Consider the following 16676-nt stretch of genomic DNA (forward strand, 5'->3'; position numbering starts at 1 on the left):
TTGGTGATCTGGACACCTAAAAACTCGAAGCTCTTGGCCCTTTATATTTTGTCGCCGTTGATGTAGACAGGGGCATGTTTTCCTCTCCACTTCCTGAAGTCAATGACAATCTCCATTGTTTTGTTGACACTGAGGGAGAGATTATTTCTGCCGCATCAGTTCACCAGATTCTCTATCTCATTTCTGCACTCTGTCTCATCATTGAACAGAAGAACATAAGAATTAGGAGCAGGAGTAGGCCATCTGGCCCCTTGAGCCTGCTGCACCATTCAATAAGATCATGGCTGATCTTTTTGTGGACTCAGCTCCACTTACCCGCCCACTCACTATAACCCTTAATTCCTTTACTGTTCAAAAATTTATCTATTCTTGCCTTAAAAACATTCAATGAGGGAGCCTCAACTGCTTGTTTGAGATCCAATCCACTACAGTGTTGTCATCAGCAAACTTGAAAATTGAATTGGAGGGGAACTTGGTCACACAGTCATAAGTGTGTAAGGAGAATAGTAGGGGGCTGAGAACACAGCCTTGTGGGGCACCGGTGTTGACGGTGGTTGTGGAGGAGGTGCTGTTGCCTATCCTTACTGAGGAAACCAAAATACTCCCAGCAGTACTTTGCTTCTGTCTTTCCCAAGGAAGATGCTGTCCAAGTTATTTGAACAAGGATGTAGTTAGAACATTCTCTGGGTGAAACATTGATTAAGAAGAGCTATGAGAAAGATGAGAAATCAATCTTAATATCAATAAGTCACTAAAACTGGATTGGATGCATGGGAGGATGCTGGAGGAAGTAAGGGTGTATTTATGATGAGATAGTTAATAATAATGATGGATAAATAAGAGTAATTTGAGAACAGTCAATCCTAACATGATTCTGCTTTTATTTGCTCCCTAACAGCAGATTTCAGTTTCCATCTCAAGACTTAATCGAGGATGACTGTCTAATGGCAAATGATAAAAGAAGGCAGCTGTAATGAGTTAATTAGGTATCTAATTTGAATGAATTTATCTAGCAAGCAGTGCTGACTCACTTGTCGAATTTTATCCAGAATAAATAGAGGTGCTCTTGTTAAGTGCAGAAGTAAGCAAGAACGCAGACAGCATTTGTTCACTGAATTTGGGTGTGACTATGGGAAGTAGGTCATGTAAATTGTTACCTTAACTTTGAATAAAAAGAATGTGGAGAGTGGGGGACCAATTTAAAAAGGTGAGGCGAATGGCACTGAGGAAACTCAGTGTGACATTCCAGGGAAAACACAAAGTGGTTGGTGAGCATTTTGTTCATTAATGTCTCAAAACTTGTAGAATTTATTGTAAGGTTTTATTAACAACATTGACCAGCAATAGTGAAGCATACTGGGGCAGTAATGTTTATTTGTTAATAATAAAGATGACAAGGCAGATGATGTGTCAAGATGGCAGAACATGGCAGTTCCTGGACACCAGTGTGATCCAGGACAAACATGCCTGTCGTAACTGTCTGCAGTTTGCGGAGTTTTAACTCAAGAGTCAATGAAGCTGAGCCACAGACACCGCAATGCTTCAGGGAATGAAATGTTCCAGATGATGACACATGTTATGATCGAGGCTTTTGATTTTGTAAGGGACATAAGGGTGTGACTCTGAATTAGTCAGGTAGGCAGATCAAGAAGCTTGCATTGGAGAGCCTCAGCCCTTTCAAATGGCAAAAGGTTCAAGGTTCTTACAGCTTGTTTGCAGGGTGGATGACAGAATTCAGGAAGCCATTCAAGTGGGGGAAGATAAAAGAATTTAGTGGAAGTAAAGGACAGTCTTGTCAGGGGATTAGCCACAGTTCTATGCTACTGAGAACAAGAGTTCAGAAGGCTGTGTTGCCTGCCCGCTCTGAGGATTTGGGACATCTGTTTGGGGCTGGAGAGTAAGTTGCAGGAGAAGGGCTAAGATCCACTTGTCATGATCTATGTATGGACCAAAAGAGACAGGTAGGACAAAGAAAGCGGTGTAACTCGGGCAGTGGAGAGGGCTATAAAATAAACATTGGATGCAAGGGATCAAGTGAGTGAAAATGTGATCGTTTGATGAGAGACATCAAAGAAAGAGAAGGGGTAGCAATGAAGAAAATATTATTCAGAATGTCACATGAAGGGGCAAAGCCTACAAATTTTAGAATATGCCAGCGCAAAAGGCGAGAACAAAGAGTGAAGAACAGTACAGCACAGGAACAGGTCCTGTTCTGACACAAATGCTTCTGTGAATGCAGAAACAATGGCTACAACAATGATATGACAATAATAATGGTAATAGTGGCTGTAAAATGGCTATTCTGGCTGAGAGATATGTATGCCGGATCTTTTTGTCAACTTATACATGAAGACCAGATGCAGGTTGTAGAGACGCTCTGGTCTGAGAGCTCTGATCTGACACTTCCCTGATAAGGGAAATTGTTGACATTAACTGAATCAGCACGACTCTGATTTATATGGCTGCTATGTGTGGGACATGTCAAACGAACAAGGTAACTAATGGCATTCTTCAAAAGTAATTTCCTTGGATGTTCAAGCCATGTGAACAGTTTCTGGTGACACAATTGACTGGATGACAGAGAACCTTCTGGAAGCAAGTGTAGAATTGTGCATAAAAGAGACATGTGAGTCCTTTGTTTGGCAGTAATAACTTGAAGAGACCAACGATCTGTGCCTGCGAGAAGGAGAAGACAGATTCTACATCGAGGATATTTCTTGGCCAAGGTTTTCCTCAACTCGGCAGTATCTAGTTCAGTTAAATAGTAAAAGTTGACATTTCGTTAAAGTTCAGCGAAGAATTAATGAGTTGCAACTGTTTATATTTGAGTTGGTACCAAAAGTGTTAAATAAAGAAATAATTGTATTACTGTCCTTGTTTGTCTCATTAAACTGGAATGCTTGGAAGGCTTTTAAATTAAAGCTGTAAAACGCTTCTCGAATCGAATATTTTCTTGCCTCTATGTGCTCCATATCCCTCTATTCCATGCCTGTTCACGTCTCTATCCAGATGCTTCTTGAAAGTTGCTATAAAATCTGATCCCACCATCACCTTCGGCAGTGTGTTTCAGGCATTCACCACCCTCTGTGGGAAAAACTTGCCCCTTACATCCCTTTTAAAGTTTCCCCCCTCACTCTCAACCTAAGCCCCTGAGTAACTGACCCTTCGACCCTGGGAAAAAGACAGACTCAGGGCGAAACATTCAGAAATACATAAGTAATTGGGACAGCTATCCCAAAGACTCGTCAAGGAACAGCCTGATGTCGTCAGCCTCACAGAATCATACTTCACAATGTCCCTGACACCACCATACCCACCACATGAAGCCACACATGGAGTTTCTCTGGCATTGACTCCAGACACATGGTGTCAGGTCAAACACAGACAAGGAAATCACTAATCACCACCTAACACCCTGCACCTCCAGCTGATGAATCAGTACTCCACCTGGAGGAAGCGCTGGGTGTGTGAAAGGCACAAAATGTAAACTGGATAGCAGCAATATTGAATGAGCTGGCCCAGTCCTGTTTTTTAAATTCATTTGTGTGACATGGGCATTGCTGGCTGGCCAGCATTTATTGCCCATCCATAGTTGCTCTTGAGAAAGTGGAGGTGAGCTGCCTTCTTGAATTGCTGCAGTCCATGTGCTGTGGGTTGACCCACAACGCTGTGAGGAAGGGAATTCCAGGATGTTGACCCAGCGACCGCGAAGAAACGGCAATATATTTCCAAATCAGGATGGTGAATGGCTTGGAGAGAAACTTGCAAGTGGTGATGTTCCCAAATATCTGCTGCCCCTTGTCCTTCTAGATGGAAGTGATGGTGGGTTTGGAAGGTGAATTGCTGCAGTGCATCGTGTAGATAGTATACACACTGCTGCCAGTGATGGAGGGATTGAATGGAGATGTGATGTCAATCAAGAAGGCTGCTTTGTCCTGGATGGTGTCAAGCTTCTTGAGTGTTGTTGCAGCTGCACTCATTCAGGCAAGTGGAGAGCATTCCAGCACATTCCTGACTTGTGCCTTGTAGATGGTGAACAGGCTTTGGGAAGTCAGGAAATAACTTACTCACCACAGTCTTCTTTGCTTCTGACCTGGTCTTGTTGCCTCTGTAGTGAGTCCAGTTCACTTTCTGGTCAATGGTAACCCCAATGATGTTGAAAGTGGGGGATTCAGTGATGGCAACAGTGGTTAGCACTGCTGCCTCACAGTGCCAGGGACGTGAGTTCGATTCCTGGCTTGGGTCACTGTCCGTACGGAGTCTACTCCAGGCGCTCCAGTTTTCCCCCACAGTCTGAAAGACGTGCTGGCTAGATGCATTGGCTATGCTAAATTCCCCCACAGGATATGCGAACAGGCGCCAAAACGTGGCAACTAGGGGACTGCCACAATAACTTCATTGCAGTGTTAATGTAAGCTTACTTGTGACACTAATAAATAAACTTAGAACTTTAAACTGAATGTCAAAGGCTGGAGGTTCGAGAGTCTCTTATTGGTGATGGTCATTGTCTGGCGTTTGTGTGGCATAAATGTTATTTGCCACTTGTCAGCCCAAGCCTGGATATTGTCCAGATCTTGTTGCATTTGCATATGGACTGCTTCAGTATCTGAAGAGTCACAAATGGTGCTGAACATTGTGCAATCAGCAAACATCTCCACTTTTGACCTTATGATGGAGGGAAAGTCATTGATGAAGCAGCTGAAGATTGTTGGGCTGAGAAAACTACCTTGATGGACTCCTGCAGAGATATCCTGGAGCTAAGGTGACTGACGCTTCACAACAAACTTATGTGTCACGTGTGACACCAACTAATGGAGAGTTTGCCCTCTGATACCCATTGGTTCCAGTTGCTCGGACTCCTTGATGCCACACTGTGGCGAGTCCAGTTAGGTTTCTGGTCAATGGTAACCCCAAGGACGTTGAAAGTCGGGGATTCAGTGATGATAACAGTGGTTAGCACTGCTGCCTCACAGTGCCAGGGATGTGAGTTCGATTCCTGGCTTTGTGGCCAAATGTGACCTTGATGTCAAGGGCTGTCAATCTCAGCTCTTTGGTCCATGTTTGAACCAAGGCTGTAATGGGGTCAGGAGCTGAGTGACCCTGGTGAAACCCAAACTTGGTGTCACTGAGCAGGTTATTGCTGAGCAGATCTGGTTGGTAGCTCTGTTGATGACCCTTCCATCATTTTACTGATGATCGAGAGTAGGCTGATTGGGTGGTAATTGGCTGGTTTGGATATAACTGGGCAATTTTCCACATTGTCGAGTAGACGCCAACGTTGTAACTGTACTGGAACGGCTCAGTAATATAGATCTGAAGTTGGATCTGTGGCAAGTAGTAAGGGAAGAATTTCTCCTCATCAATCTCCCTATTACGGATGCATCTATCCATGACAGTATTGGTAAAATGACCTTTGCATAGTCTTTATGGAGATGAACTTGTTGTCACTTTGAAATATCCTTCATTGTGTAGCACAAATAGCAACTCAAAACTGGGCAACTTTGAGCCATCAGCAGAATTGTGCTCGACCACAATCTGTACCTCAGCATATCCTGCACTCCACCATTACCATCAAACCAGAGTATCAACTCTGGATTAACGAGGACTGCAGTAGGCATGCCATGAGCAGCATGAGGTATTTATAGAAATGAACTGTCGATTTGATAATTCAACAATGTACCATAAGCAGTCTCACAACACCAGGTTAAAGTCCAACAGGTCTATTTGGTAGTGCGAGCTTCTAGAGATGATTCACCTGATAAGGGGACAGCACTCTGAAAGCTCGTGGTGCCAAATAAACCTGTTGGATTTTAACCTGACATTGAGAGACTTCTGACTGTGCCCACCCGAGTCCAACACTGGCATATCCACATCATGGCTTCAACAATACAGGACTTCTTGCACGCCAAATGGTGGAAGCAGCATGGAATAGAAAGAGTTAATGATCACATGCATCAGATGTAAGCTGTGCATTCCTACTGCAATTGTCATGAATGGCAGTGGATAATTAAATGACTGGGATGGCACAGTGGTACAGCGGTTAGCACTGCTGCCTCACAGCACCAGCGACCCAGTTTCGTCCCAAACTCCAAAGATGTGCAGGTTATGTTGATTGGCTATGCGAAATTGCTCCTTAATGTCAGGGGGATTGGGGGTAAATATAAAACGATAGGACCATAAGGTATAGGAGCAGAATTACATCACTTGGCCCACTGAGACTGCTCCACAATCATGGCTGATATGATTCTCATCTCCATTCTCCTGCCTTCTCCCCATAACCCTCGATCCCCTTATTGATCAAGAACTTATCTTTGTCTTAAAGACACTCAATGACCTGACCTCCACAGCCCTCTGTGGCAATGAGTTCCACAGATTTGCCACCCCTGGCTGAAGAAATTCCTCCTCATCTCAGTTTTAAAGGAGTGTCCCTTCACTGTGAGGTTGTGCCCTTGAGTTCTCGTCTCTCCAACTGGTGGATACACCCTCTCCACATCCACTCTATCAAGTCCTCTCAGTATTCTGTAAGTTTCAATTAGATCCTCCCCTCATCCTTTTGAACTCCATCGAGTATAGACCCAGACTCCTCAACTGAAATATGAAAAACCTTTCATTCCTGGGATTATTCTTGTGAACCTCCTCTGGACCCTCTCCAAGGCCAGCACACTTTTCATTATGTATGGAGTGTCACACTTTGTTTGGGTTTCACCAGGGCCATTTGGCTCCTGACCTCATTCCAGCTTGGACCAAATGGACAAAACAGCTGAAGTCCAGGGATTAAATGAAAGTGACTACCATTGCCATCAAGACAGCACTTGATCGAAGATGGCAAAACTGGAGTCATTGGCAATAATTATGTATCATAATCTCCATCCCAGGTATTAACAGAGATGGCCAGCATTGGTTCTCGTGTTCCAAAATTCTGGAACAGTCCTGCCATTTAGAAGGTGCCAAAGGACCTTTTTTGAACTGTATGCCTCGGTGACTCTATGAACAAGTGCTTAGGGGCTGGTTTTCCTTTTGTGGGAAAGAGCAGAATTAAGGACAAGGTTTGAAAAGACTTCTGCTATTTAAGATGGAGATGAGGAGAAATTTTCAATGAGTTAAGTGTGTGAGACTCTCTTACCCAGGGAACAATGGAAGCAGGGTCATTTGAGGAAGAGCTAACTTACTCTTAGCTTCTTTTTTAACAATTTTTTAAAACTCCGTCCTTGAAGTTACCAAGCTAATTCCAGATTGGACCGGGCAAACCCAAATCCACTCCTTGTTCCAAAAACCAAATTCAGATTCCAATTAAATCCAATTCAGGGACTCTACAAGAGGGACAGACAAGATCCAAGCTGCACAAGGCACTGAACCCCATCTTGGGTTTGATTTGACTTGATTTCACCCAAAGGCCAACTTCACTTGTTTCCAGTCAGCAGGTTTACGAAGGAGGTCAGAAAGTGGAGTTAAAGCCACAATGTTATCAGTGAAGATCAGATGAGAGAGCAGGAGGCATCCTGAGGGGCCAAATGGCTTCCTGCAGCAGCTTCCCCCGGAGCGGCTGCAGGAAAACTAATGGAGCCACTTTGACTGACAGGAGAAATGGCAGAGAGACTGGGGGGAGTTTCGGGTTTACTGGATTTGATTTATTATTGTTCATTATTATTTGATTATTATCCTATATTGAGAGACGGTGAAAAGTGCTGCCTCTAACACTTGCTGTCGAAACACCTGATGAAGGGGCAGCGCTCCAGAAGCTCGTGCTCCCAAATGAACCAATTGGACTTGAACCTGGATTGTGAGGTTTCTGGCTGCCGCCCGCCTGGGCGAAGATTCTCACTGATTCCACAGCAAACACTAACCTGAGCCCCAACGGGAGAAAAGAGCAGCTTCATCGGCAAACCCACTTCACAAAACCCCCAACACAAACCTTTACTGCCGGCGCAAGCCGAGGCCGCAGGCCCAGCCTAGCAACGGTTACCACTCGGGGGGGGCTTGGCGCGTATGATGCTGACCAGGGGTGTCGCCTCGTGTGAGTGACGTGATTCGGGGGCAGGGACTGATCTGAGTGACGTATGCGGGGGGGAGCCTGCTCTGAGTGACGTGTTTCGGAGGGGGGGCTTGAGTGACGTGCTTTGGGGCGGGGCCATACCAAAGCGCGCAATATGGCGGCTAGAGTGGCGATAGCAGGGGGCCTCCGGTTGATGCGAACCGGCTGCGGCTTGTCGGCTGCTCCAGGCCCCCGTCCGGTTTTCCGAATTGGCCGCGCCCCCGTGAGGGCGCTGGCAGCTGGCGGTGAGTGAAGAGCAGCGGGAAAGGGGGTTGGGGCCGCGAGTCAGGCTCAAGGTCGTCGGCCCGGAAACGAGCCTTTTAGCCGCAGTCTCACGCCGCATTAAAGGCTGGGCCCAGCCTAGTGCAGCCGGCAGCTCCACAGCATGGGAGCTTTCACCCACCCTTCCCCCTCCGGCCCTGGAGTGGGGAGAGGGAGATTTGACCACTGCGAGGTGGGGAAGGGTTTCACTTCTGGGGATGTCTGCGGGGCATATTTTGCCCCTGACCTTTGGTTTCCGGGTTCGAAATTAAATGATGCAGATTGAGGAGATGCAGGAATAGGGTCAGTGCAGGAACTGGTGCTACTTTGCAAGATGCAAGTTGAACAGGACGTGACATCCTAGATTTAGGTTGGATGCAGAGATGAAGTTTCGGATTTGTACCAGGGATACTTGCCTTCAGTCATGTGCAGAGCTTGGGAGAACTTGACACTGTTCTCCTTGGAGCAGAGGTTTAACGAAGACATTAAAACAAGCAAAATTACAGTACAGGAACAGGCCCTCCAAGCCTGCACCGACCATGCTACCGACTGAACTAAAACCCCAACGCTTTGGGGACACATCTCTCTCTTCCCATCCTAAATTGAATACGTATGGAGAAGCATTTTCCGGTAATAGCATTCAGAGCCAGAGCACAGAATTCCAGCTGATATGAGGAGAGATTTTTGTGATTTGACCTGTGTTGAGACCAGCAACAGTAGAAGCAAAGGTAATTTGATAAACTGCAAGAAGCAAGGTACCTGCCCCTAAAAACTGTTTTATTATCATTGCATATAGTGGGAGTTTTGGTATAAATTACACCAATGTGGCCAACCTCCTGTCAATTGACAAGACACTGGGTCTGTCATTCAGACATTGCAACAGTGGACCTTTACTGGAGCTGGAATTATTTGGGTGAGAGGAATGAGAAGGTCAGTGGTATCAAGATCTTGGCATTGACAGCTGATCTCGGCTTCATTAACCATAGTACTGGCTGTAGACCGTGTGGATCATGTGCTTGATCTCATTTCCTAACATAGATGGGTGAACTAGCATGCATATTGGAGAAGAGTGTGATGTTTGGTTCTCCAGTTGATAATTGGTTTCAACTGACAAAGCAGGGGTAAAGTGGAGGAGGAATTGGACACATCTGATGCAGCTTTGCTGACTGTTGCTGTATAAAAGCATCAAAGTTGAGACCATTGGTGAAAGACCCAATATTCAGAAACACAAGGATGCAGACAGGCTTGTCTCCAGAGGAACGAAAGGAATGGGTATTGGCAATTCCATCTGAAGAACAAGCTCAATTGTTTATCTCTAATGCTATTCAGAACATAAGAAATAGGAGCAGGAGTAGGCCATGTAGCCCTTTGAGCCTGCCCTGCCATTCACCAAGATCATGGCTGATCTGAAGTGGATCAGTTCCACTTTCGTGCTTTCTCCCCATAACCCTTAATTCACTTGTCTGTCAGAAACCTATCTACCCATGACTTAAATATATTCAGCGAGGTAGCCTCCACCACTTCAACGGGCAGAGAATTCCAGAGATTCACCACCCTTTGAGTGAAGAAGTTCCTCCTCAACTCTGATCTAAACTGCTTCCCCCCACCTTATTTTGAGGCTGTGCCCTCGAGTTCTGCTATTCTTTCGAAGCGGGAAGAATCTCTCCAACTCTACTCTATCTTTCCCCTTCGTTATCTTATGTCTCTATAAGATCCCGTTCGGGCCGTTCCCCCTCCTTTTGGGGAGCTGCCCCCTTTTTCTTTGTCCGAACGTAATTTAAGTTTGTTTACTTGTTTGACCCGCCCAAAAGACCCCCCCCCCCGCCTTCTAAACTCCGAGTACAATCTCTCCTCATAAGCTAACCCCCTCATCTCCGGTATCAATGTGGTTGAACCTTCTCTGCACTCCCTCCAAGGCCAGTATATCCTTGCGCAAATGCGGCAACCAAAACTGCACACAGTACACATTTCTCTTCATTGAATGAAGGGCTCTGACTCCCCTGAATGCATCAGAGATCAACTACATTATCAGTTGTGGCATTCATTTATCTTCATAGTTCATCAGTTTTCTTGGTCGTCAATCTGTCATGCAAAAAAATTAAATCAGTTGCAGCACTCCCAAGAAGCAACATTCCTCCTCCTCCTGTGCCCACCAATCACTTGCAGGCGAAGTACAGCATAGGCTGCAAACAGAGAGAAGCTCCCTTGTGTCCAGGAACTGAACACACTTTGTCATTTCTTTGCAGACGATGGTGAGGAAAGTTTGTGTGACCCTGCTCTCGGAACTAATATATTGCTTCAATATCCATTGTTTTTGGGGGTGGGGAGAAGATGATGGGCATGAAGGAAATGAATGGTTGTGTGGGGAGCTGAAGTCTATGCAATCCCAACAGAAAACCTGCTTGTTCATCCTGGCTGTCTGTATCTAATCAATATGCTTTACCTTTTGAACAGGTATTCCGACTGATGAAGAGCAAGCAACTGGGCTGGAGAAGATGATCATGCAGGCTATGAAGACTGGGAAGGTACTTGGTTTGACCTGAAAGATCATGGGAGGGGGAGGGGGTGAGGAGGGGCAGGAGTTGTGTATTATTTTGAAGACTGGGGTTATGGTGGTCTGCCCTTTTAATCCCCATCTGTTCGTGGGTGAGACATATTTGCCGATTGAACGCAAGTACCCACAGTTAACTCATACTCTTCATCGGTTGTGCATATTTCCAGACCAAGTTGTGAAGTTTTTTTCCTCATGTCATTCTCTTTGATCAGATATCTAGACCTCGGACAAATCAAATTTAGGTGTTCCATTCTGAATAGAACTATGGGGCAGGACTATACTTGGCTGTTTTGTCATCTCCGTCAACAGCTTGTGCATAACTGAGGATGAGGATGTCCCGTTAAATGCATGTTTCTCTGTTTGAGGCTGAACCAGCATTTTCATCACTTGGTGGTCCTATTCCATGAAATGGGAAGTGGAAGTGGGCTCTTTCAACTGGATCTGATCTTGTTTCCTTTCAGGATCCTTTTAACATGCTGAAGCCCAAGGAGTATGCTGGGACCAAAGATGATCCTCACATTGTACCATCCATCACCAACAAGAGGCTTGTGGGCTGTGTTTGTAAGTACTACATTCAATGCATGTGCTATATTTTCTTCAACTCAATGTCTGCTTTCACTTGTCTCTCAGTAAAAATGCTAATTTAAAACCAAGGGCAAATGAGAAAACCCTTGATTCCATAGTTGCTTTTTATTGCTGAGGTTTAACCAGTCACAAAGCTCAGGATGAGTTTGTGGATAGGCCTTGTATGTAGCCTGTGGCTGCGATCCCTGTTGCTTCTTGCAGTGTAGCTTCTTTATGCTGGCAAAACAACTATATATTGCTATTAACAGGGAACTCTGTCTTGTAGGTGAGGAAGACAATACTGCAGTCATTTGGTTTTGGCTTCATGAGGGAGATGCCCAGCGTTGCCCCTCATGCGGGGCTCATTACCAGCTTGTACCTCACAAACACTGAATGAAGACAATACTGGATACGCTCCTATCTGTATTTGATGGATCTTGTTTATGGTTCGGGACCCAACGTGTAACACTCCAAGCCATTTGGCACTGTATTCTTAAGAGTAAAAAAAGTTTAAAAATAAAGTTTACAGCTGCCAGTGTTGTTTCCTGACCTTTATTTAATTCTGAATTTTCAAAGGGTCTCTTCGAAGAATGCTGTAGTTGAGGGGTCTGATTTCCCCGGAGGGGAAGGCGATGCTCCAATTGACCTAGGTTTGACCCAGATCCTATCTTCCTCCCTTTCCATCCTCCACCCACACAATATTGAAGGGAGAGAGAGAGACGTCAAAATGGGAATGCTGTCTATGTAACTTAAGGAGAGGTGTGGAGCAAACATATCAAAAGCAAAACATCATTGAATACATGGATCATTTACAAAAGTCAATAACCAAACAAAATGGCACTGTACACATGTCCCTGGGCCCCAAACTGAGTAATGTATCCCCTCAGAGGGGAATCATTAGCCTTTGGACTGAACAAGTAGCAGGGGGAAGGGAAAATCAAGAGTGGAGTCGCTTTAATTCAAGGGTCCTTGTTCTGTACCAGGTGATGGCGTACCTGGGGGTCGGGGAATCTCTGTTGTATGGATGATAGTGCTTCCTTGGTCCATCACAGAGGGCACTTTTCCCAGGGTCTCGCTGCTGACCGGCCTTGTTACTGGGGTTTTGGAATTGGGTGAAGCCAGGCCACACCTTTCCCCTAAAGAAGTTTGTCCTTCACTCTCACTGGAAGTGAGCAGCACTGTCTTTGAAGAGCTCTGTAGCACCGGCCCTACTTTGGAAAGCATCACAGTGCAAGTGCTGATGGTTGGAGCTAGCATAGAGCTAACTGTGCTCGAGGTTCCTAACAACTTTGAAGTGGAGGCTTCGAGTGGACTGACTATAGACTTTGTGAGGGCAGACATCTTTGCATCAGACATCACGTAAAGGGTTTTCGTTGGACTTGTCGTAACTGCAAAAGAATGAAAGTTGGCAAACATTGATCAAATCATCACTTCAGTATCGTTCCATGCACCATATTGACACACTTGTTTCCATGCTGTAAACCTCTATGACTTAAGTTACTTCAACCTTTGAGAAAGCTACCTTAAAAGAGGACAACTAAGTATTGCTGTTTTCCTCATCCATTCAAGAAAGTTCTAAGTTTAAGCATTGCTGTCAAGTTCTAAAACCTCACAATCAGCCAGTCCCAAGATTTTGCATTTATGGAAACTTCACTATTATCCAACACTACAGTATCAGAACAGGACAAGAATGAATATCATTCTTTATTTATCCCTCTTCCTGGTTTAAGTCCAGAAAAAAAACATTCTCAAATTTTGACACTTGGTGTTTACCACCATTGAGCAGGGGCTCTGGGGGAAGTGGACATTGTCAAGACTGTCGCTCATTTTGTGCCTACGAGAGTGGAAATGGTTCTAGACCCGGTTCCTGTCACATTATTTGATCGGTTACTATTCACAGTTAACTGAAACAGCGAACCCCACTGGAACTAAAGGTGAAGTCTACATAGTCCCAGATGACACCTTTGAAGGGACAAGCTGGTGGTGATTTAACCTGAGCCCCTCAGGTGAAGGGCAAGGGTTGAGATGGCAGCCTTCATGAATAACCTCAGCTGGTACAGGAATTGATCCTGCGCTGTTGGCATTGCTCTGCATCAGGAGTCTGCTGTCCAGCCAATTGAGCGAACCAACCCTCCCTGCATTGAGTCCATAGCATTGAAAACAGGCCCCTTGGCCCATCCTGGTCTTCATGTTCCACACGTTTTCTCCCAACCTTCTGATTCCTCCTGTCAACATAATCATTCCTTTCTCTCACATCTCATTAACTTTTTCAAACACATCTGTGCTCTTCATCTCAGCCACATCATGTTGGAACAAGTCACACATTCTCACTGCTCTCAAGGTTAAAAAGTTTCTCCTAAATTCTTTGTGGGATTTATCAGTCATCAATTTAAAATAAAGACCTCTAGGGTAAGGATTCAACCCCTGGTGGAAACATTTTTTCCAACATTGCTCAATCAAGCCCCTTCATTGTTTTAAACACTTCAGCCTCCTTTGTTTACAGTACCAGGCACTCAAAACAAATGTCTGCCCTCGTTGTGAATGTGGCCTCACCTACAACTGTCGAAGAAGACTGGGGAGTTGCAACTTTTTCCACAGAAGGTAATTCCACAGGAGCTTGTCCTTTGCCGATTTCCCCTGGTGCATTAATCTGTTTGATTGTGGTGGTGCCTTGGGAGCCCAGAACTGACAGCAGTGAGTCACCGCACTGCAGGGAGAGAGAAAAATGAAAGGTCAAAGACGATATTTCTTTAAACTTTGTGCAACCTCACATAGATGTCAGCAATGAACCAGGCCATACAGTTTAGCAGGAACATTGTCAGAGCTGGAGAAATATCACTTAAGGTGGCAGGCATAATGTAACTGACACAGCAGGAGAGGGCACCTGATCTGACAACCCTAAAGTCACACAGTTGAAGGTCCTTCAGTCTCTCCAGCTGGTTCCACCATTGCATTAGAGCGTAGCTGAGCTATGACCTCAACATCATCTATCTGATTTTGCTCCATAACCATGCATACCATTACTTAAACATTTCAATGGATCATGAGTATGCCAATGAGAATTGTTCAAAGGCTGTAGAGCAGCTACAAAGTCAAGATGCACATTCGCCTGTGTTGTTTGTGAGCTGGTTTTGAAGAAGAGGAATCGATGAGGAATAGTGCTTAAATTGCAACTAAGAGGTAGGTTAGCAGTTAAGAATAGTATCTTGTCATGTTTATATTTCAATTGGTAAAAGTTAAGCTAATTCATTTCTTATATTTAAACTGTATTGTTAAAATAAAATTTGTTTTAATAAAAGCTTCCTAGTTCGTCAACAGAATCACACCTGGAGTGAAACCTTATTCTCACACTAATGCCAAAAATAAAAAATTATTGGGGTTGAGTCCAAAGATGTGTGGGTTAGGTTGACTGGCCATGCTAAAATTGCCCCTTAGTGTCCTGAGATGCATAGGTTAGAGGGATTAGTGGGTAAACGTGTAGGGATGTGGGGGTAGGGCCTGGGTGGGATTGTGGTTGGTAGACGCGATGGGCTGAATGGCTCCTGTACTGTAGGGATTCTATGATTCTTTTATTGCAGTTCCCTTCAAATAATAGCTCCTTACTTTTCCAGTATCTTTCCACGAGCCTTTAGTGAATGACTGTAAAAGCAAACATGTAATGCACAAAAAAATTTCATATTCTTAATCTGCTCATTAAACCAGCTTAAATTAAAAAAAAAGACATGTCCCAACAGCCTGTGGAACACTGACCTGCTGACTCAGGGCTGCTTGCACTTTGACCTCATGATCCATTTCCTCAGGGTTAAGACCCAGACTACCCACTGTGCTACATAAGGTGGGCATAGCACTGACAGTATTCGGCTGACTCAGAGTAGACACTCGGCTGGCTGGAGTCCTGAGGGTCACAGTGATAGTGGTTGGTGACTTCACACCTGAAGAACAAATGTACAAGGGTCAACAGAAGGCTACAGAACAGATTGGAAGACAGAGCTGATTTCACAATTCTTAATTTTAGGTAGGAATTTCAGGAAGGGTAGCACTGTTACTGAGGAATAACTGGTTGTGGAATCAAAGTCCACTCCAGAGACTCCCACTCATATTTCAGGCTGAAATTCACGTGCTGTCCCGCAGGAGAGCTGCACTTTGGAGGGAAACTTCCCAGGGAGTTCTGAATTGTTGAAGGGACATACACTACACTATCGAAGGGACATTACTGAGGGCACACTGCTCTATCGAAGGGGCATTACTGAGGGCACACTGCACTGTTGAAGGGGCATTACTGAGGGCACACTGCTCTGTCGAAGGGGCATTACTGAGGGCACACTGATCTGTCGAAGGGGCATTACTGAGGGCACACTGCTCTGTCGAAGGGACATTATTGAGGGCACACTGCTCTGTCGAAGGGGCACTACTGAGGGCACACTGCACTGTCAAAGGGGCACTACTGAGGGCACACTGCACTGTCAAAGGGGCACTACTGAGGGCACACTGCACTGTCAAAGGGACATGACTGAGGGCACACTGCTCTGTCGAAGGGACATTACTGAGGGCACACTGCTCTGCTGAAGAGACATTATTGAGGGCTCGCTGCTCTGTCGAAGGGACATTACTGAGGGCACACTGCTCTGTTGAAGGGACATTACTGAGGGCACACTGCTCTGTCGAAGGGACATTACTGAGGGCACACTGCTCTGTCAAGGGGACATTACTGAGGGCATGCTGCACTGTTGAAGGGGCATTACTGAGGGCACAGTGCATTGTCGAAGGGACATTATTGAGGACACACTACACTGTCGAAGGGACACTACTGAGGGCACACTGCTCTGTCGAAGGGGCATTACTGAGGGCACACTGCTCTGTCGAAGGGGCATTACTGAGGGCATACTGCACTGCCAAAGAGGCATTACTGAGGGCACACTGCATTGTCAAAGGGGCATTACTGAGAGTACACTTGACTGTTACTCAGGGGGCACTGCAGTGTTAAAGGGGTATTACTGAGGGCGTCAATGTTAATCCCCCAGTTAACATCAATAAAAACATTAAATTGAAAGGTAATCAACTTGAAACATGAACTCTGTCCATAAAGACTTTCTGAAGTGAAATGCTCGAAATACCCTACTGGGTATTTCAAGCATTTTCTGTTTTTATTTCAATAAAGAAGAAATTATTGGCTCAAAATCACATAACTTGAATTCACGAATTCTTTGTCACTGAGACCTAGACCATCCAATCAGCTGTTTCTATTACATCTCTTCCTTCCACAAG

The 16676-nt window shown here is 45.2% G+C and overlaps 2 protein-coding genes across 3 annotated transcripts in view; one reads left to right on the forward strand and one right to left on the reverse strand.

Annotated features, from left to right (window-relative positions):
- Positions 1-8117: 8117 nt before the first annotated feature.
- On the forward strand, positions 8118-11849 carry LOC145361435 (cytochrome c oxidase subunit 5B, mitochondrial-like). The gene is made up of 4 exons (XM_080217232.1): positions 8118-8277; positions 10748-10818; positions 11309-11408; positions 11698-11849. The coding sequence occupies exons 1-4, from the start codon at positions 8148-8150 to the stop codon at positions 11802-11804; spliced, it is 408 nt and encodes a 135-aa protein (XP_080073358.1). The 5' UTR covers positions 8118-8147; the 3' UTR covers positions 11805-11849.
- A 328-nt stretch (positions 11850-12177) lies between these two features.
- The window catches only part of kansl3 (KAT8 regulatory NSL complex subunit 3), an 84993-nt gene continuing 80494 nt past the window's right edge, over positions 12178-16676 (reverse strand). For both annotated transcript variants that reach the window (XM_080217231.1, XM_080217230.1), the window contains 3 exons: positions 15162-15343; positions 13965-14118; positions 12178-12799 (listed from right to left, as the gene is read on the reverse strand). In XM_080217231.1, the coding sequence (XP_080073357.1) occupies positions 12366-12799; positions 13965-14118; positions 15162-15343 (770 nt within the window). In that variant the 3' untranslated portion in view covers positions 12178-12365. The remainder of the gene's footprint in view (positions 12800-13964; positions 14119-15161; positions 15344-16676) is intronic.

Source organism: Carcharhinus amblyrhynchos, chromosome 34 (assembly GCF_965287045.1).
Source record: "Carcharhinus amblyrhynchos chromosome 34, sCarAmb.v2.hapA, whole genome shotgun sequence".
Classification (NCBI taxonomy): domain Eukaryota; kingdom Metazoa; phylum Chordata; class Chondrichthyes; order Carcharhiniformes; family Carcharhinidae; genus Carcharhinus; species Carcharhinus amblyrhynchos.